This window comes from Taeniopygia guttata, chromosome 3 (assembly GCF_048771995.1).
Source record: "Taeniopygia guttata chromosome 3, bTaeGut7.mat, whole genome shotgun sequence".
In the NCBI taxonomy this organism is placed as follows: domain Eukaryota; kingdom Metazoa; phylum Chordata; class Aves; order Passeriformes; family Estrildidae; genus Taeniopygia; species Taeniopygia guttata.
The window spans coordinates 84,084,793-84,107,824 of record NC_133027.1 but is presented as its reverse complement, the minus strand read 5'-3'; the positions used below and the strand labels follow the sequence as shown (position 1 = coordinate 84,107,824).

The following is a 23,032-nucleotide window of genomic DNA, read 5'->3' as shown; positions in this document are numbered from 1 at the left end:
CAAAGTGGAGGTGATGGCACAGGATAAGGACAAAAAGGGGACAGCTTAGATTGAAAACTGGAGGAATAATAACCTTACACAGCAGTAAAGTTAGACTGGTTTTTTAAAAAAATTGATCTTCAGTTTGCAGTAAGTTTGTAATGCTCTGATCAAACTTTGAAAATTAGTGTGTTAACATTTAAAGAATTTCTTTCCTAACAGTTTAAAATTGGCAAGTTAAAACACACCTTTAATTTGGAGTGTGATAGATGCTTTCCTTCTAAGTTTTGAAAGTGTTGACATCCCAAGACCTTCTTGGGATTTTACAGAGAATGAGAGAAGAGTATAAAACCAGCAACTGTCATTTAACTGTAGTGATATATATTTATAACATAAGCATTTATACTTAGCAAAATCTTGATCCAAATATATTTGAATCTAGAAGGTAGTGCATTTGTCAAAGTTAATGACTATGTAAAGAATTCAGATCCACCTTTCTATGTAAAAACATTTTCCATTTGTAGACCTAAAAGATCTGTAAATTAAAAACATGTTGCATTTCAATGTCCTGTAGAGGGCACCAAAAGATCTAATTGCAAACCCTGGTCTATGGTTTCTTCAAGCTAACAGATCATGTTGTCTGTGTATCTAACAGGTGTGTGGAGAAATGCGTTATCAGTTGAATCAAACCAAAATGAAGAAGGATGAGGCAGAAAAGGAGCTCAGAGAGTACAGAACAAAAACTATAAGGGAGCTTGAAATTAAGGACCAGGTAAGAGATAATACTGCTATAACTTTGCAGTTATTAGTTGCCTAAGTAGGGTTTTTTCAAAAGCTGGAATTATTCATTTTTCTGATAGTGGTCATTTATTACTGTTAAATGGTTTAAATTAATGGCAAAAAGCCAGCTTTTACTGCTAAATAAATACCTCTTGGTTATCTTAATCTTGTTTTCAGCCCTAGTATGTTCAGTTTTGCGCATCACTCATTCCATGATTTCATATAGAATTACTCTATCATATTATTCATACCAGCTACTTAAATTCTGTGTACTGTATACATGTGTTTATACACTTTTTCTCACAAATAAATCCACACATAATTACCTATACATGCAGCCTAACAGAACATTAAAGGATCTAAGCATAACCTAATGATACCAAAAATGAAAATCATTTATCTTCCAATTTCTTTAAAGATTCAATGTTACTGAATGCTGGGATTCATAGAAAAGTTTAAAAAAACAAAACCAAAACAAAAGTAGCCTTCTAGAAAAAAATAACTATAGAAAAAAATCCACTTGGCATTAACTGTTGCTTATCTAAAACTGGGTTTTATATTAATACAAAAACCAGTATATGCTTTACAGGTAGTCTGTGAGAAAACATCCCATGCAGTAAGAAAGATTGGTAGAGCAACCTGCAACATACTTGGCAAACAGCTTGAACAGGTGTAATCTGCAGCTTTTGAAGTGCCCTTTTTCTTGAGGTTCTATCCATTTTTCTATAGGACTTCAGACTTTAAGTATTCCTTCTTAAGTTGTGATTTGCACATAAGAGTCTTCTGAATACACAGATATATGATGCACATGAAGATGATTTTTTAAATATGCTTTTTGTTATTTGAGCAGCCTATCCAACTCGCTTTGAACCATTCCTTTTCTTTTAAGTAACTGAACAGATAATTCCCTGTATAAGAATATATGTAGGGGTAAAATGAAGTATTTCAAAAATTAAATTTTTAATTATCATTTCCTCAAAATCTGCATGTAGGACAGTAAGTTTATTAACTTAATAGTACAAGCTAAGTCTGGAAGCAATATTAATTCAAGTTATAATGAAAATATATGTAAAAGCCAAAGGAGGAGCTTATTAGGTGAAATAACCCTTCAACATATATAGAAAATGAGACAGCGCAGAAGAAGAGAGGTCTTAAAGTGTTCTTTTTTTTCAAGGTTTGCTTTTTTTCACTCCTGCATCCTTTAGGCCTAAGGACACTGAAAAACAAAAAACAGGCTTGTCGTCTGTGTCTTGACAGATATCACAGATAAAAGAGTTGGCATAATCTTGGCATACGAATAAAACAGGATGTGTTTAATAAGATACTTGAAGAAGTATCTTGGATTTTACATCCTGCTCTCCAACTTGCTTGAGGATTGCCTTTTGAACAAATTAAAAAATTTAACAAAATATTTTAACCTCATGTGATGACATACTGGTATTTTAATCAGTGTGGAGCTGAATACACCAAAATGTGATGATTTAAAGTGAAATTATGTGAAGGAGGTTGCTCCTATCAACAAAAATTATTAGATAATTAGATAAAGATTAGATACTCAGTAATTATGTTATTGTATTGTTCAAGTATGATTGTTGATTCCTCAAAAAAAGGGAAAACAAACAGTTTTGAAATTTTCAGACTCAGTATGTTTTATAAGCAGCTGTTTTATAGCTGTGGCTCCAGTAACCCAAAAAGTTCTGTATAGGTCCTAGGATTATTTAACACATTAAAGGCAACCCACGTAGAGTGTTAGAGTGCCTTGTTCTGTTGTTGCCTGTTTGCGGAGGATTTTTAAATCAAATTTTAACAAATGTTAATAAGTTATTGCAAATTTTGTTTAAAAAAATGAAAACAGTTCAATCACATCTATCTTTGTATACAAAGAAATCCTAAAATGTTTCATCTTATGTGGCACTGAATAGCAAATAATAATTGTTCTTTGGTCTCTCAGCCATGACCTGACCTTCTGGCTAAGAGACAGAGCTGATACCTTCCTTGGCCACCATCTGTTCATAATAAATATATATTTATTTTTTTAAAGTAGACAGTAATATAGGAATATTTTCATGCTATTCTATATTAAATTATGGATTTTTCTCTTTAAAAAAAAATATCATGTTTTGGATTCCTTTTTACTATATTCAGAGCGAGTTTACTGTTTCTTGAGGTATAATTGTAATTTTAATTGTGCTGTGGATAAATTTCAGTTTTGAAGATATTTTTTAGTTTACATGGAGTGACTTTTAAAAAAGCATTAAAATTATTCAGGTGTACAAGAATAGGCAGAAAACCCCACATGTACAATTTAGGATCACCAGATGCATATATCTGTATGTCAAGTAAATAAAGATTGGTATTTATCATATGCTGGTATTTATAAATCTCATTCAAAATTGAACTTACATCATTTAGGAAGCCTAATGAGAGGATATATCTTTAGTCTTACTCACTTTCACCCTAATATCTTTTTCCCTGTATTTATTGTTTGGTTTGGACTTACCCACGTGTCAATATCTGTTATAATTCTCTGTTACTAACATTTTACATGAATACTTCTTAATAGTTAAGAAGCAATGAGCAATGTTACCATTTAAATTGAATAACTGTTTTGTAATATCATCCATCATGATCCTGATTAACATCAGGATTACGGAGGGTGGTGGGGGAAAGACATATACCATACAGTTTCTCTACACAGATCCCACATCTGTTCATCTGGCCCGATATGTTGTAAAGTACCATAACCTACTGCCCTCTCTTTTTCTCTCTCAGCCAGCCCTCACATTGTGACTGTAGCTGTGCTGAAATAACAGTGCATCACTTAATACTTTTACTGCTTAGGAACAAGCTTCATAGATTATATTAATATAATGCCTTCATGGCAGTAAACTGTGTCCACACTAGGGGTTGTACTAGCACAGCTATATCAGAGAAAAGTCCCGCCCTAACCTAAATTGCTGTTATTAGAACAAAAATTGTGTGGCATATTTGACACAGCAGGGCTTCACTTTTATAATACTTTTTTTGTTAATTTGTAAGCCCTGCATGGCATAATTTATGCATTTCTAACAGAAATCATACTTCTGACACACTATGAAATTTTTCTTCAGATTAATATCACTTGCTCTTTTCTGCGCTGCCTTATAAAAATAAAAATGAAGTTCACTTATAATAATTTGCTTTCTGTTTGTCTGAAATAATTTGTATTTGGCTTAAAATCTTACAAGCCTCAGCATGTAGAAGTGAAAACAGTTTTTAATATTGAGTTTTGCAGTCCAAGACAATTTGGGCATCCTCCTTATTAGGTAAGTTCTTACCAGTAGCATGGCTCCGCTGGGAGTGGTGGTGTTGTTGCAAGAAAGTAAGAGGACATGTTAAATTCAACTTCAGAACTAACTGCAGATCTTCAATTTTGTTTTACCATGTTTTGTGGAATCAGATAAATACTTTGTGTAGAAATAAATCCAAGCTAGTAATTTTAATCTGTAAAAAAGTCTTTAAATTTGGGCAGATACAGTTTGAAGGGAGATTACAGAATTCTGTTGCCTACCTTGTAGGTGACAGAATTAAAAGCTCCAGAAACATTGTACTAAAACCCACAGATTTTTAAGAATTGCCTGCATTGCAGTTCATAAGTCCAAATAAAAAGAAGTCAAGACTCACTGACATGCATAACCTATACAAATAGGAAGAGCTACACACCAAAGTATTTTTGTGCAATATGACAGAACCTAATTGATGCCTCTGTACATTACAGACTGACAATTTCGCAGAGAAATAAAAATCTGGCAAAATTGCAGTCCAAAAGCACTTTGCCAAAGGGTATTTTGGGAATGTTTATCTCATTTGTCATAAATCCGTGACTTATAGTAACCTAATTTAGATGTTATAAGAGGAGAGATTACTGACTCTGTCTTCATCAAAAATAGTTCAGGCCAAGAATTCGGGTACATATCCTGGAAATGCTTCAGAGTATCCAAAGCAAGACGAGTAACACCTTTTAAAGACCCTGGTTCATTGAAATGTCTTTTTATAAATAGATATCAATCTTTCATGAGTCAGGCTTTAAAATACTAGAGTTTTCAACAGCTGTGGCATTCAGCATATCACCAGATGTTTGAAACTTGCAAGTTTTAATAATTGGTGAAGATGGGTTTAGGATGATGTGTTATGTCTTTTCTTGTAACAGTCTATATCTATCTCTGATATTCTGTTTCCTCATTAGTTATAAAGATGCTCTGGAAATTCTGTTTTGGAAAGAAATTCTACTAAATCAGTAAACGTATACTTGAGTAATATTTGGCAGGGGGGAAAGCCCCAAAATTCAGAAGATAGCTTTAAACTCTTAGCATGAATTTTTTTACCTGATTGACTTTGAGTATAATGGTCTTAAAAGTAGCAAACCCAAACTGCTTTTGGAAAAGCATTAAGAAAATGTGGTAACCTTTACTGTAACTTAACTCTTCCTAATTAATCATTTTGTGTTTTGGGCATTCAATGCATTAATTGGAAAATTAGTAAATAGGGAGTAAAATGGCAGTACTTTAAGCCTTGCTTTGATACAGATTTTCTGACCTGCTCAGAAGGAACATAATTATTTTCTTTATAGCTGAACTTACTAGTTCATCCCAATATTTTTGAGAAGACATTGACCTACAGCCTTGCAATATATATAAAATTATAATATGGCTGCTGCTGCTCTGCCATGGCGTAACTTTCCTCTGTCAGCCATCCATTCCTCAAGAATCAGTGGTATGAGCAGCCTTCATTAAATCCTATCTGTTTCCTTAAGAAAAATTGTTGGGACTAGGATTCTCAGTGGTAGACTTTACTTTCTTGTCTTCATTTTCTGTACAGGTCTGCTTCCCCTAAGCATCTAGCCTGCTAAGAGGAATAACACAGGATCAGAATTTTATTGTTCATAGGTGTAGTTTGGCCTGTGTAACCTCAATCCATGGTGATGTCACTCCACAGTACATGGAAAGAGAAAATTGTTTATGCGCATTCAAAATTATTCAAAGTAGGAAAAGAATTGCACATCTCTTGATATAGTGGTTTTACATACTTAAATAAATACTTGGTTTCTGTTGGTTTTTTCTTCTTCTCTGACTAGAAAATACAGTTGTTTTCAATAGTCATTGTGTCAACAATCAGAAGAAAAAGAGTGTAAAAGTCCCTATCACTTGTCAGTTGTTATTGTATAGGTTTTCTTTTTAGCTATTCCTTTAATGCTGTCCAGGAAATAAAAACCAATCTCACATCAGTAGTCTTAAATAGTATCTGAAAGGATAAAAGGAACAGATTTTGTTCTCTTCCGTTTTTCAATAATGAAGTAGGTGTAATCTTCCCCTTCCTTCTTTCGACACACATTCTTCCTTTTCTGAATTTTTTTATCAGCAAGTGAACCATATATTTTTGCACTGCCTCATTGTCCTCCATCTCCCACCTGTGCAATCCATTAACAAAAAAATCATCTTGTTCCACTGTGAACAAAATCACTTTCTTATCTCTGCTGGTGGCTGCTGAGCTAATCTGTAGGTCAGCAATGTTCTCTGTTAAAATGTGACTGTAGTAATCTCTATGGGATTGGAAGTTTTGTTCCTGAAATAGTACTGCAGGTCAGATATTTTGGCAAATTAAAAGCAAATATTTTCATGGAAATGATGCGGTAAAATCCTTTTGCAATATGTTTCAGCCATTCACTCTTGTATTTATTCCAGGGTATTTATCCACAGGGACCAAGTTGCTCTTCAAGAGTTTGCACAAAAACAGACCTTAAAGATTATGTCTTAATTTTAAAATTGAGTGTGTGTACTCATAAATCTATATTTTGCAACATAAATTTTTCTTTCCCGAGCTAACAACCACAGGTTTGCTTCAGTGAGATTTCAAGTGTGTCCCTCTAAATGCATCCACCCTCATGTTATTTCCATAAAGTCCCCCAGCACCCCTGCTCTTCCTAGGAAACTGCAAGGTCCTGTCTCTTAATTCTCCATCAGTTTGGAAGCAGAGCGTTTGTGGCTGGTGGCCTTTGCTTAGGTGATGGCTCTTGTCTTGAGGCTCTGCCTTTTAGTGGAGCACACAAGGTGTGTGGTACTGCCAGGTGCCATCACACCTTGCAGTACAAGTGGCAAAGGGGTCACAAAATTACTTATCTTTGAAGAATTCAACAGTCCCACCAGATCAAGTCAGGATAATAGCCATCTAAGAAATCACAGCCTGCTTTCCTTATCTAGGTAGGCTATATCTTTCTTGTCCCTCTGGTCTTTACAGATAAATTGATTTGAGCCAGCCATACAGAAAAAAACTTTGCATGTGTGTTTCTTGGGGCTACTTCTCATGTTTCTGCTCCAGTTAAGTGCCCTTCCTGGCAGGAAAGGTTTTCAAATTCCTTTTTAGGCTAAATGATTTGTAGAATTTGCAGTAGTCTTGTGTGTTTTTGTGAATTAGCATCTTAGAAAGAGGTGAGTCTTTGAACTCCTTTGTACATATACATACATATATATATACATATATACATATTTGTATATTCTCACATTTTTTAATAAATCTATTTCCAGAATGGAGGTTTCCCCTTTGAAACCACACGTAGCTTTCTTGAGTGCTTTGTATCCTCATTCAGATTTGAATGGGAAGCAGCAGTAATTCAAATAGAGTGCAAATGGGAGAAAGCCATTGTTGGGATGTGGTGGGGGTTAAGCTTGTGATGGCCCTAACTCTCTTTACAAAGTTTGATAGCTCTTCAGGTGCAATATGCTATGTCAGATGGCCATGCCTGGGAGGTCTGAGGTTTAGAGACCACTCTGAACCTAGAGTTGCTTGATTGATATAAGGATTAGGATAGAAATGACTGCAAATGACCCCTGCTGCTTATGGCCTGATAGTAATCCAAGTATAACAGTTGAGATCTTTCTACAAAACCAGTCTTGTTTTGTTGAGCTTTTCTAAATTAAAAAAAAAAAAAAATCCAGTTAGTTTTGTCTCTGATTAATTATTATATTATTAGGTATGGAAGACAACATGGATGGAGATCAGCATGAAAGAGTGCAAAAATTTCCTGTCAATGGTACACACAGTATTTAAACGTACATGCAAGGCCACACTGGGGGCACTTCTTTGAAAGACTTGGTCCTGAGTATTATCACTGGTCTCTCTGCTTTGAAGGCTACTTTAGTAAATGAGGCTAAGCTTATGAGCATAATGGCCTGTTAAATTATATTAATTTGAAGTGTGTATATTTTTATAGATTGCCTTTTTATTTTATATTTTTATTTATTTCCTTTTGGGGATGTACATTCAAATACCAACCACCACTGTGATTATATTTAACTTTCTATTATTCTATATTTTTTCTTCTATTTTTGGTTCTATTTTATGTTCCTTCAATCTTTTTCAATGGTGGCAAATGAAGTATGAAACAAAACAAATTGTAGTGTAAACTCACATTAATATTTTACAGTCCAGAATTATTTTACTGCAGAATTTGGGCAACGATATAGTCAGTGCAGAATTTCCTTTTCAGGTTATACTATGTATTTTTTTCACCTGATGTGTAAACATACTGGGACAACAGTGAATGTCATAAATAACTTAAGAACTAATTTGGTTTTAGTTTATTTTTCATTTTGTTAAAAGTCTTCTAATGTTGTTTTTCACATTTTCTTCAGAGTACAAGTTTTTTTATCACCACTTAATCATTCTCATTTTTTTAAAAAAAGTATTTGTCTTTTCTGTCAGTTTGCTGTTATGTAAAATTCTGTGAAAAACATCTGCTAATTAGGAATTTAAAGTTGTATTTTTGCATACAATAGAATCAGCATTTGTATGAAAAGAAATAATTATTTTAATTTTTAATTTGACTTGTTTTGAATGAATTTTTTTCATTTAATCAGATTTTACTGAGATAGAGATGTCTAGTTAATTAAAGAGTGCATTTTTGCAACATGCATAAGAATTGTTATATGAAGATAATGTCAGATAGGTTATGAAAAGGGTATTTAAGGATTAATTCAATGTTTGAGAAATCATCTTTTATGTTTTCCAGAAAGTTGCACTTGTGTCACTGAATGAGCATCTCTAGTGTCTTCCCCTAAAGATGCATTGTAAAAATCTGAAGTTAATTCTTAAATGCATCACAAACTAATGGAGGAGAACTGAAACACTTAAGTGGTTCAAGAAAAGATACAAAAGTGCCCTATATGCTCTGAAGTAGAAAAAATATAAAAGATGGTTGGTGGTAAAACTGAAAAAATAATAATTATTGTAGAATAAAATTTTACTGCAGTGGTACTTCACTAATGCTTCATTTTTGTTTAAGTAAAACTTCTTTTGTGTAACTGTGCTGAATATGGATGCAGGATGGTGTTAGTGTGTTTCAGTTTATGGTGAGTAATGGTGTTTCTCTTACTGAGGTTTAGTCTGCCATCTTTCCATGGCAAAGTGCCTGTTGATATTCCTGGGAGTTTGGGCAACTGCAGAACAAGACATATTAAATAGTACTTTTGAAATTATGTGCAGAAGTAATAAGTACATTAAAGTTGCAGAGTTAAGCAACAGAAGTTGCCTGTTCTAACCTTAATGTAGTCTTGTTGTACGTATACATTATGGTAATTCTGTTCCTTGTTATACTGAAAATCTGTTTCAGATTTTCTTAAATGCAAGATTGTCATCTGTCTTTTTGCAGTTCTGTGCTCCATCTCTTGTCTCTCACATACATTGAAAAGTTAAGTACCTTGAAGAAATAACTTTCTGATCATGTGGTAAAAAGCTGTATCACAGGTGATAGGCACTGAGGGATGAAATTAACACTGCATGAGAAACAGAGCTGTCAGCAAAATGTCTTAGTTGGTGGTTTGTTTCTGTCCCTACAATTACAATGTGGCCTGGATAGCAGCTACAGAACTATTTACAGCTTCCTGATAGAAGAAATGATAACTGAAGTCATACAAAAATTACTCTGAATAAAGGTTGGGAAAAAAGGTTGCTAATAAGGTTCCCTGCAAAACCAGCAAATATTCGTTGATTCTGTAATTTCTCTGTAGATTAAATCCCAATTGTGTTGTGATGGCCTAATGACTAGATTGACATGTTTCAGAATTCAGGACAGAGGGTATTTGTGAGATTATTATTGTTAACAGGAGAGAGAAGAGGGTTGTTTTTTATTATATTAACATATCTCAGATTCTGAGGGTTTATGTTTCAAACAATTGCCTGAGTTTTTAAATGGAATTTCCATAGTGTTGCAAGTACAATCTGTTTTCAGCCTCTAAGTGTGGTGTGTGGCTCCTACCAAATGATTTTGAATGAACATTTTTTTGGAGTTTCAAAAAGAATAATTTAGTTGATAAGCCTAAATATACCTGGATTGGCTGTTTCTGAGTTACTGTTAACATGTTTTATTGGGTAGCATTTTTCTGCCATCCCTTTCTCATGGGATTGTCTGCTGTTTCTGCCATGGTCATTACCAGAATTCCAGAATATAGGTCGTGCTGCAAGCACCTCCAAACATTGGTATTTTAAGATGTTTATGTATGTCTGTATATACTTACACACAAGCACAAACATATGCGCATGAGTGTAAAGGAGCTGATACTGGATTATGGAATTACTGATGAAACTAGCACAAGTAAAATTGTTCTTCAAGCCACATATTCATTTTCTTCATATTTCTAATAGAAATGATAAGACACCTGTGAATGTTTAAAGATCCTGTCATGAAGTGACACTTCCCTATCTGAGAATTTCCCCCTGCATTTTTATGGCAACTAAAATCTATGGATGTGTTCTTGAGTTCAGCCCTGAAGGTTCAACATCTGGCTGATGGAAGCAAAACATTTTCACCAGAGGTTCTTGCACTTGGAATCTGCTTCCTTCTGTGAGTTTGTGTCAAGACCTGACTGAGCCTGTTTAACTTGAGGCAATGGTGTAAAGCCCATCTGTTCCTTGAAACTTTTCCCTGAAGGAGCGATCTAGAGTGTATTTATATTCCCAGCTGAGGTTGTGCTTTTTTAAAGTACTTAGCTGATGCTTTTGGACTAATTTGCGGTTTGGTTTGTTTAAAGGTGTGCTGAATGGATGCACTTTTAAAGCAGATTTTAGGAATGTTATAGAACTTCCCTATCTTTAACTTGTGAAGACAGTGAAGAGTTCATGTCCCTGTTTACTATGAATGGAAAAATAACACTTATGAACTGCTATTGTTAAGAATAGAGAACCCACTGAGACTTCTATTTAAAATACACAAGTCTGTAAAGTGAAAATGCAAAGCATTTGTAACTGAATATCTTTGAGCACCTGATTTTAAAATATTCTGTCAGTGTAATAGGTTGTTATATTCTTTAGAAGAGAAAAGTATTAACAATTTTGTAGATAGTTTTACTATCTTTGCATCTGAATTTGGAATTCCCAAAATAATTTGGTAGAAAGTACATGTGATAAAGCAAGGTGACATTTAAATTCTAATCAAAATTTCCTTCATGATCCTTTGTTGAGTGTTCTTTGGTGGAAAAAAGTGTACAGTTAAGTAAATGGCAAAATTAAAAAAACCCAACACTATTGAAATTGTGTTGTTTTTCTGGATGAAAATAATGTATTTGTTTGATATCATGACTGTAAGTAGTTTAGATTAACACTTTTATGAGAGGAAAAGAGATAATGTTGTTATGAAAATGCCTCAAATGTTTGTATTGGGGTGGGGTTATAGTCATTTGTTCTTGTAGGATGTTTGAATGAGTAATTTCATTAATTAAAGAAGATATTGCCTCTTTTCTACATGAGGAAGCTATCACAAATAAGCTATGGTATGAATTTAAAATATAATAGATATTCAGCACTAACTCCTTATGCGAACAATTTTACTCTGTACTATAAATGACCTTTCAGAGTTTAGTTGACTGAAAAACATGCAAGTTCCCTGCAACCCCAATGACAAATAAATATTTATGTAGGGAGTTAGTGCAGAACAGTTACTACATGGTAAAACTACACAGTCAGCTTCTTCTGTACTCTATTGGCCTTCCTAAAAGCAACCTCAGAACAAAGTGTAGTATTGTGTTACAGATATATTCCTACAGGTACTTGTATGTTGTATATGGACTTGAAGAAAAAGACATTGTTTCTCAGAATTTCTATGAAAAATGTTTAAATTGCTGACAATATGACTGGGATAACGTAGATCTAGTACATAGCACTGGACTTGAAGACGTTAGTCATGCAAACTTGACCATGGTTATTTGTAAGAAAGTTAATAGACTCATCAAATTTAGTTACTGTGTTGACTTGTAGATACTAATGATATTAATAAAATAATAGGATTAACAGCAGCTGGTATGTTTAGGGTTCAGATAGAAGTCAGAAATACGTCTTTTCAATAATGGTAAAATCACAAAATTACCTTTATTCTCTTGTGTAATACTAGCTGACAAAGTCTTGTCACTGGTTATGTAATAGGCAATAAAAAATAAAAAGAAATTAATTCTCATGAGGGCAGTCTTATGTCAAGCAGCTTCTGAAGATGGCCACTCTTCCACTGCCTTTCTGACTCGCTAGCACAGTGAATTCAGGCCACAAATATGGAGCCTTCACATGAGAAAAATGGAAAATACTTGAATGTCTGTAACTCTTAAGCTGCATGAACACAATAACATTGATTGTGTATTAGAGTATTTAAATATGAAACACATTTTGGCTTTTCATAAGAATGTAATTTCAAATAATTTAATTTACTTGTTTTGCATTTTTTATTGAGTAACTACTTTTGTTCAAAAACAAAATGTGCATTAGTTTCAGGTGCTTTTTTTTTTGTCTTAAAATGTATCTCTATGTATTTCTTAAATATACTTTCTTTGGTTCTGTAATTTTCTAAGAAAATAGAAAAACTGGGATTAGAGCTTAATGGGAACAAACAGCGTTTGGAACAAGCCCAGCAGGATGTGACAGAAGCCAGAGAGGAGTGCCTAAAACTGACAGAACTGCTGAGTAAATCTGAGCACCAACTGCACCTCACCAGGTACCCCTTATCCTATTACATGCTGTAGTACCAATTTCATTCTGCTAATTTTTTGCCACAGGCTTCCCCACAGTTGTAGATACTTGCAGTCATTGCCTACAGCAGCCCTCAGTTGTGTTAGAAGTGGAGATTTGAATAAGTGAGTTTTGAACTACGAAGTGAGTTATGAACTATAATTTATAAAAGTGAATTATTAGTGTGTAGAAGAGGCAATGTTCAGCTCTGGTGGCGAGGTGGCATGGTTTTAGGCAGGAAGAGCAAGGGATGCTGCAGCTACCCTTTTTTTCTGTTGCTGTGCTTAATAGGACAAATTTATTTGAAATGTTGTTTGAGATTGTAGTGTAGAGCAGCACCTTTGAGCATAGGAGTTCTCAGATTAATAACCTGAATTTTTTTCAACAGAATGACCAGGAATATGTATATAAATATATAAAAGAACATAATTTTTCTGTATGAGGTAAGCTTAAGTATGTGAGGAGGGTGTTTCAGTCTCTTGCTCAGTGAAGATGCAGTACAATGCATTGTGTAATGAAAGACTTCTCCTAAGCATATTCCATCCTTGGGTATAGTTCCCAATGTCTTTTCCTGCACTCATGTTTCTAGAAAACTCCAGAAGGCTGACATGTCAATTATTCATTGCAACTTGAGTTTGGGTAACTGCAGAACTTTTTTCCTTTTGTCTTGGAAAATGCTATTGTCCAACTGTTCGCAAGCTTTTGGTTATGTGTGTGGGTTTTTTGTTCTATTGCCCTGCTCCCCCCAAGAATGAACAACCATAAACAAATCTGGCAGCTTTCACTCAGTACGTAAGGGAAAAAGTTAAGTTAAATTTTTCATGGTGGGGGGGAAAAAAAGCTTAGGTTTTTATCACTTAACAGAAGTCTGTGTGTTTTTCCAAGTCTTGTACTTTTTGGGCTTTGTGAGAATTCTGCCATTGAGTAAATGGAAATAAAATAGAGCCTTGTCTAAACTATTAAATTCAATGAATCATTTTTTTATTCAGCTAAATTTCTGTGTAATTCAGAGCACGGTTGTTTAACAGATGGAAGAAAGTACCACTCTAACAGCCTGTATTTAGAGAAAAAAATATGCTAGAGGTTAATGAACTTGAAAAAAGTTTTGGGTGAGTTGTTAAGATATCTAAAGTTTGGATTTAGCAGAACTTTATTAATAATGATTTGTTGTGATAGCTAACCAAATGGCTTTACCACGCTCCTTTTAGCAAAGGCTGATTATCTGCAATAAAGCTCTGGATATCTTGGAGGAAATCTGACTAGCGAATCTATAATTTTTAAGGTTTTTTTTTTTTTTGGTAAAAGTACTCAAAATGTAAAAATGAGAAGTATTGCCTACTTTTACATAGCAAAGTAATTAAAGCTAGATACCTGACATATAGAGATGATTCAGGTAGCTTTTTGAGGTACAGTCTGACTCAGAAAGTTTCTGAGCTGCAAATCATTAGAGACTGGGAATAGTATTTTGGGATGTAGTGCTCTGTGCTGGCCATGTTCTCATACAATTTCACAGATGCCTGCTTTTTCAGACAGATGCTGAACTGCCATGGCTCCTTTGACCTAGCGCAGACAGTCTTCTGCAAGGTCCTAATTTCTTCGGGGGTTTTTTGATTATTTGGGGCTTTTTTTGTGGGTTTGGAGGATTTGGTTGGTTGGTTCGGTTTTATTTTTTTGGGCGTGGTTGGGGTTGTTTTTTTTTTGTGTTACTGTGTGTCCATGTTTGGCATCTCCTTACAAGAACTGAAATGTTTTCTATGCTGATGTGTATTTATTGGAAAAATGTATATGCTGAGACATGGGGAAATAGGTTCAAATTTTTGTTTCCTTGACATTCCCCAAATTCTATAACACTTTGTAGATTTTTGTGTTTTCTGTACACTTGGAGTGTCTGTCTGCTTTCAAAAAATACGTTAGGTGATGTTGCTTGAAGAAGGGGAAAAAGAGAGGAGCGATTCATTGCTCCTGATGTTACCCGCTTTCCCCTTGAAATTAAATTCGTAGGACAGGGTTTCAAATGTTCTCGTAGTATTGCCTGTTTTCCCTGCCTTGCAGAGGAAAACATCTTCTACTGAAATGACGCTTGTCCTTAGCCTGTACTCTTTTTTCCTCTCAGCTCACCTCCTGGCAGAACAGGTTTTCTGTGCTAGTGAAGGTCTGAAGGTTACATGTCTCTAGCGGCATTAGTTTTGCATTTTGAACTCAGTATGTTTTTCATGGATTGGTACATCCATAGTTGTTGCATGTAAATTATATGCACTTATGGTTTGCCTCTTTTCATTTATTCCCTTAACCTCAAATGGCAACTGTGTCAGTAAAAATACTTGAAGGGTAGGGGTAATAGCAATCCTATGGGGATTGGAGACTCGTTCACTGTGGCACTTGCCAAGGAAAACAGATTTTAAGCTCTAGAGTCCTGCCTGTAGGAGGTTGCTGCAGAAATTGCACTGATTTAGTGCATCTCTAGGGTATTCTGGCCTTGGCCTTGTCTTGCTGATTCTCTTCTTTTCAGGAGAGGACCAGCTGGTTCACTCCAAGTCTTCTCACAACGCTGGAGTTGAGGGTGGCCTGTACTGCTGTTACACGATTGTGGATAGTCTTTCTGTTGCCTTGCATGACCTGTCTGTGCTGTTCTGGCAGAAATTAGAGGTAGCTGAGGAGATACAGAAAAAAATTATTTGTTTTCTCCTTATTACTAAGGAGAAAAACTTCACTAATCCACTGATTCTAAGTTTCGATATTGTAAATAAATACGATTATAAATGAATACAAGAACTTTGGATTTTAATGTATAAAAATTAGATAAATGTCTATGAAATGAATAAATGAGAAAAAACATGCAATCTGTGTCATAATGTGCAAAGAAAGTACTCAGCAGAACAGCACTCTTCTCCAGGAGTCCCACTTCTTTGCTGTATCCTAGTTTTCAGACACTGTTGATTGATTACCAACTAAACAGCTTCTAAGTTAACAAAATGTACTTGTTAAAAAGGAAGAAAAAAAAGGTTACAATTAGCTATTCTAAACCATTGCCACAGAGTTTAAAATTGCCTTTTCCTGTCACCTTTCTTCCTGGAGCAATATGTTGCTTAGAAATACTTGCTATTAACATGCACTTTCTGCTATTGAATCTAGTTAGTAATTCTAATGTGTATGTCTTCAAAATACAGGAGAAACACAGAACTTCTAGTGTGTAGTTTTGCTTGTCAGTCATGTAACTTTGCAGATGTCACCATGCTATGAGATTGACCACAATTGTTTAAAGTTTTCTTGGGGGTTTCTTTTGCCCTAGTTTCAGTTTTGAGGGTACTGTAGTAGGAGAATCTTATAAAATTCGTTCTTAAGTCAAATTTCTCTTACTTTGGCAAGGTTAGGTCTTGCTAATTAAGCTTACCTGAAGCTCTTCTTCAGAGGGTAGAAAACATACAGGTCTATTGTTCTTAGTTAAGGAAAAAAAGTCATTAAAAATCATGTCAATATGCTAATGGAAAAGATCATATGAAAGATGCAAGCTGTTAACAACTTGTCCAGATCTTAGTGTGCCATCTAATGTAAAAAAAAAAAATCACTATTCTTGTGTAACAGAATCATCATTAAAAAACATTCCTCTTTTTCTTTCAAACCAGATCTGGAGGTATTTTTTGATTCGGTTGCAGTCAGGTGTAGTTCCTGTTCACATACACCTAACAAGTTAAATCCTAAGAAGTGAAGGAATCATCAAATTTCAAAATGAAAATTTTATTATGTCATCATGCATTTTCTCAGGAATAAATAGATGGATGGCTCAAGATATTTTTGACTGAAATGTCATCTGAAATTTGATTGGAAATATAATTGACTAGAATAGAAGCAGATTTAGTTTAGTTTAAAATTTATTATTCTTGTTTGCTTATATGAAACACTAGAAACTTCTCAAGGTTAGTTTGTAGGTAGGGCAAAATTACTAAATGAACATGTGCTTTCACATTCAGGTGAGCCACCAAGCTGCCCTAAATCCCTGTGCCACTCTCTTGAGGGACTAGAGTTTATATTACCGTGGATCAGTGGGTGTTGTTTTTCTTGATTATTCTTTTCCCCCCGTTATGTGATATTTCTTCCCTCTTTTTGGCAATGATATGATCTCTAGAAAGCAGCATATCTAAGGACATCCCAATTGGGTTTTAGCAGTGCTGTAGTCATCCTACTCTACATTGGTCCTTCTTGCTGGTTTCAGCGACTCCGTTAAGACTAGTTTCTATTACATGTACAATAAAAAAAGCACATACCCTCCAGGGTTAATGTGGCAAAGTTTAATGGCTGAAGCTCTGGTGCTGAGCTGTATGTCGTCACCAGTGTGCCTTGTTAGAATTTGCAGCCTGCCTCATTCATTGTTCTCCCTGTTTAAGCTATACTATTAAATGATAAAACATAAACTTCCCAGTGGTTATACACATCTTTATAGGGAGTTGCACAATACTTAGTATTTATTGTGGGTTTTTTTCTAGTAGTATCTATCAGTTAGCAACATGCTTACTACCATGCCTTTTCCAACAATTTTAGCACTTCAGAGTCCGTCATCTATACTGGGAAGGAGTTTTGGAGAAATGTTTTTACTAATATTAAATGTCTGAGATATGCTTAATCTACTCCGACTAACTGATGAAAGTACCAATAACACTAGAATTGGAGATGTGGGGGGAGGAAACAGAAATGAGGTGTAACCAGTGATTGATTTCTATTTTTTTTTTGAAAAAAATATCAATATGCAAAAGCATTATTTTAAAATGCAGGAATGAGTGATAACATGAAACAACTCTAACTAATAAACTTTTTAGATTCTGCTTCATATGTTTACTTTTCATTAAATTTAAGGACGGTTGCGACTATGTTGTTGTGATTCAGTCAACATTTATTTCTATCTGGTTTTCATATACAAAGGCATCAGGATGCCAGAAAATAAACTGTTAACGGAGAATTAACTTCTTTGGCACGCTTTCATACTTATCTTCCAAATTAAAGAAAATGAAATGGGCAGAAGCAGAGTGTAGATTACCTCCTTTTTGTCAAAAATGGTGGGAATTTGAAAATTAATAATAAAAAAGGGAACAGATGCAGTAACATGCCAGAGGGAGATTAATGTGGAGAGTAAAATCTGTGAGCAACAAAACTGAAGCAAACTGAATCAGTGGGAGGTGGTTGTACAATCAAAATCAGGATAAAAGAGAAATTACAAACAACCCTGCACTTGTCAAAGTAGTAGTAATGAAATCCTGACTCTGCCAGCAGCGAGAACCTGTGTTAGCACTTTGGGGTAAGGCCGGGAGCCGGGTGCCAGGTAGGAGGGCAGCGCGAGGCTGCTGGGCGGCAGCCATCGCGTGTGGAACAGATGGCGGGGAAAGCTGGCCGGGGAGGGGCTCCTTCGCAGAGCTAATCAGACAGTAACGGATAGGGCAGCTGGGAGGACTGACCACCGCCAGGCGAGCGGCGGGGTGGCCGCAGCCGTGCGCGATGTGTGCAGTGGTGTGCCCGCCGGCCGCACGCCAGACCTTCCAAAGTCTTTGCGGAGCTGGGCGGCGGGCGGGGACGGGCCCGGGCCCGCGCCGGCACCGCGGCCCTCGGCGACCTCCGCGGCGGCGGGCCCCCTCCGTCCTCAAAAACGCGGGGCTTTGCTCTCGGCCCTGCCCCGTGCTGATGTTACCTGGTTTCGTGTCTTGCCGTAGCGGTGTAGCGAACTGAATGTGGCGAGTGACAGAAATGCGAAAGCACGTGTGTCCGGGGACTGATCTGGGAAAGCGATGAGGAAGCTTCGCTGCCCTGGAAAGGCGGGAGAGCCGTGGGTCGGCACCTTCCCACAGGGATGGGCCCCTCCAGTGAATGGAACCAGTTTCCTGATGTTTTACTTTCGCTCGGAGGAGGCACTTCCCTACTCATAAATGAGAGCTGGAGAGGGATGAATGGAGGTCCGACCCTTCTGAACCTGAGTCACATGAATAATTTGACTCACGTAAGAAGTAAAGATCAATAGGATTTCTTGTGCAAGTAAGGGGTAGTCATGTGTGAGAGGATTACGGGGTCATGCCCCGTGTTGATGACTGTCAGCTTGAAAAAGAAGTGAAAATAAAATTTTATCGAAGAAAGAGGGAAATAAAATCCTGAAGTGTATTAAGGGAGATCTTACCTATTACTACCAGGGTTTGTTTGATCAGTGTATGTGACACTTTTTTAGACCATTTTAATAAAAAAACAACAAAAAACTATGTATCCTGCATCTGCTTTTTGAACTTGTGTGTATCTTGTCTGCAGAAGGTTTATAGCTTGGCTCAATTATCCATTTTGAGCAGGGAGGGGAGGAAACATTGCAGGGATTTGAAATAGGTAGTATAACATAGCCATATGCTATTTATGCAGCAGTTTCTGCAATAAATCTAATTTGGTGCTGTCAAAAAAAATTATACTTATTTGCTATAGCAGCACATTAGTAAATTATTGTGGTAGCTTTGAAAGTTGTCATTCACTCTGCTTTACTTGCAACTGAATCTTGCAGAGCTTTTTTTTTTGGTTCCCCCTTCCTTTTCCCCTGAGCAACTCTGTGAAAATCTGAGTTCTTTGTCCTGCAGCTGTATAAACTGCAAATATTTTCACTACTGAAAAGAAGGGCTTGCTTTAAGGGAATGGAAGAAGGAGGTGGGAGAAAGAATAGCCTCTATTGTTAACAATCATATGAATGCATACGTGGAAAAATCAATAAAGAGGTGGGGGATAAATTTCTCCCTTGCCTACAGGTTTTTGTGCAGCTGAAATTGTTTATCTGATTATACAGCATGTAGATAAATTAGCTGTTCTGCGTTATTATAGAAGGTAAAATATTTTACCTGCCACAATAAGACCATATGCTGCTTTATGAAGACTGATACTGAGTGATTTGAAATAAATCGGTTCTGTCGTCTTCTGGCAGGGCGTTGTAAAATTTTCTAAGCTGATACACTTTGTGTCAAGATAACACACAATTATTTAAATATAATTCTATTTAATATTTTAAACATTTAAGTGATTGTACAAACATATAAAGGCCATTGACAAAGTTTATAAGCTAAGAAAAAAATGTAATTGAAGGAGTAAAGAACAAATACAAAATCATACGTTAATTTTGAATATTAAAGTGTTTATAAATTATTATTATTAATTTAAATGAGTTTTAACATGGTTAGTAATTGTATTTATTGTCCTACAATAAATATTTTTTAAGGAAAAGACAATAATACATGTTCAGATTTTAGATTAGATTCATCTAATTTTTTTTTATGGCGTTTAAACTGCAACTGGTCACATCAATGATCACATCAGGTTGTTGAGGCAGCCAAATTGCTACTGCATGTAGAGTGTGGTTCAGGAACAGTGACAATACTTAAAGTGCTTTGAAGCGAATGGTGAATTCAGATGAAACACTGAAGAGACTAACTGCTGTAGAAAACAAACATCTTTATAAGGTCTTTGTTTTGAACAGTTATTATTCAGCATTAATAGTAATAAGTTTATGAGTGTGTATCAAATATTTACTTTGGTCTCATTCAAATTAGGTTTTTTAGTTGTGTGACTAATGACAACAGGATAATGATTTTTTTTTTTTGAACTAGAGAAGCCTTTCAGATACATGTATTCAAGGCTGCTGGATTTTTTGCTGAATTTGCTACTGGAAAAAATGGTTCTGATTTTTATCATTATTTCTGACTTGTTCTAAAGCTTTTCTCTCAAGTACATTGAAAGCTTGTTTTTACAATAAGCTAAAATGTACTTTTTATGTCAGCATTTGGTATTTGTGAACTTCGAGAATTTTAAAAGCTGTCTTGTGCTTTCAGAAGTATATTCAAAGTTGTTTATTTTGTGCAGTCACAGCGGTTGTTGATTTGTGGGTATTTTTCCTTTGCTGTGCAAAATTCTGCTCCTGAAGTTCTTGCCTTAGGAAAAAATTCAACAGAGAACCCAAAAGGTCATCAGCTGCAGACTTCATCCAACTTCACATTGAAGAGCATCAGCCTGTAGGTTGTCATTCCTGGAGAAAGTAGCTGGTGGATGGAGGGAGAAAGGGAAAAAAAAAAAATCCCCTGAGCACGCCAGCCTTGGCCGCCTGGCTGCTCTCCTTGCTCGGCCCTTGTGCAGCGCCCTTGTGCCGGTGATGGTCAGGAGAGGCTGCGCTGGGCGATGCCCGTCCTGAGCGAGCAGCTGAGCTGCTGCCGGCTACTCGACAGGGCTGAGCTCCTCGCCCTGGCCGTGCTGCCAGCGTGGCAGGGTTAATAGTGTGCTGCTCTTGGTTGCCCCTGTGCGTTTGGTGGTTTGCATGTCAAACTATACTTTTGTAGAAATAGGAGCAACTTTTTGCGGTTAACTTCTCCTTGTTGGTCAGTTGGCTTCTCTATGACTTAAATCACTGGGGAATTAAAGTGTCTCTGTAGTCAGGTGGGACACTCCTGCATAGTTTTTTGTATTAGAATTCCTCTTCTATTTCCAGCGCATTTATTTACCTGCATCTAGTTTCCTGTGGAAGAAGACCATAGCATGAGAAAATACTTCCTTGCAAATGCAGGGACTAATCCCCATATAAGTGATAGATCAGTATTCAGTTTTTATTCTGCTAAACTTAGGCAGTATTTGTCAATACAATTTTCATTGAAGTCAAATTCAGATCTAATGTAAGTATTAATGTATTTCTCTTAATACATTTCTGTTAATACATTTCTGTTAATGAGATTGGATTACTTCCTGGATTTGACCCAGAAAACTTTACTTTAAATTCATTTGTGGTAAAGAGGTAATAAAATGGGTGGCTTATTGTAATTACTTTAAAAACATCAAATATGGGTTTGTTTGGTTTTGGGTTTTTGTTTTTTTTTTTTGGTATTGTATTTATCTTGGTAAAAGGTTGTCCTTTTTTCTGAAGGATACCAGGGTGTGCTGTGAAATTGAAGGTATTTCTTGTTTTAGAAGAATGAGACTGTCAAGGAGTTTAGTTAATAATTCATGGAACTTTTGGTTATTAGAGTGTATTCCTGAAAAGAAATATGGACACAGGAATTGCTAAAAATAATGTATCCTGTTGACAATAAGAGTTTAGTTTCAGCCTGTCTTTACAATTTGCCTCAATGTAGAAGACAGTATTCTAACAAAGAGTTGCATATGTGTGTTTTAAAAGGCTCAAAAACAAAAAAAAATATTAAGGGGTTTTTTTTCTTTCTTTTAATACTGTTGCATTTGAAACATCAATAGGTAAGGCAAAAAAAAATGCTGCAGATTAAATAATTTTAAATAAGTGCCACTCTTGACCACTTTAAGATTTTACTGTAAACTTACTCATTCAACTGTTCCCATTTTCTCTTTGTATATTAGTCAATAGCTCTGTAACATAGCATTAAAGTCAGAGTCAAAAGTCTTCATTTATTATTTTATTTGTAATATTTTTATCAGCCTTTTCCACTTCTTCACATAGCTCTGCAAAATCTTTCTCAGATTGTGCTAGCCCTAGCAAGAAGGAGCAGATACGTGTATTTGAAGAAAAACACGTTAGCTGTTGGAGTTAACAAATAATGATTAAAAGCTATTCTTTTTGCTTCTTACTATTTCTCCTACACCCCAAACTGATCTTCACAAATACAGGACTGTAAAGAACTTCATCTGCTGCTGGTTAGCAGAAGTGGATTTAAATCTACACCGACAGTTCATTTGACAATGACCTTGAGGGGCTTTGCTTCTTGAAGAAGAAAGCAGAAGCTTGCGGTAAACAAAGTTCACTTCTGACAGATGGATTGAATGACAGAAAGGTTGCGAGTGCCAGAATAGCCCTGGCAGAGGAGGAAATGTTCAGTGGAATCCAACAGGAGAGGAGGTGTGAACAGGTGCAGGGTTGCTGACGGAAGGGGAACCAGATGGAAGGAGCCAGAGCCAGTTTATTTAAAGGAAAAGGCAGAAAACACTGAAAGGCTGTGCGATCAGTGGCTAAAAGTGTGCATGGAAGAAGGTAAAAATTCACAAAGCAAAACTGCACAGTGGGATATCTAGCACTTAGCATAATGGTAGTAATTTGTGAGTTTCGTTTTAAAGTTGCTATTGAAATATGTTTCTCCCGTACTCTTAACAGCATAAAGAGGAGATTTATAACCTGTCCAAAAGGGGGGAAAAAAAACCCTAACAAAACTACCACCAAAAACTTCAACTGTTATGCTGCTTGTCCATTATTTTTAATACTGCAGGCAATTACAAGCAGAATAATATAAAAATTATGGCA

The 23,032-nt window shown here is 35.8% G+C and overlaps 1 protein-coding gene across 11 annotated transcripts in view; it reads left to right on the top strand.

The window, feature by feature from the left end:
• Positions 1-23,032, top strand: part of SDCCAG8 (SHH signaling and ciliogenesis regulator SDCCAG8) — a 104,946-nt gene that overhangs the window by 25,306 nt on the left and 56,608 nt on the right. For all 11 annotated transcript variants that reach the window (XM_030269622.4, XM_072927271.1, XM_072927270.1 and 8 more), the window contains 2 exons: positions 635-751; positions 12,624-12,766. In XM_030269622.4, the coding sequence (XP_030125482.4) occupies positions 635-751; positions 12,624-12,766 (260 nt within the window). The remainder of the gene's footprint in view (positions 1-634; positions 752-12,623; positions 12,767-23,032) is intronic.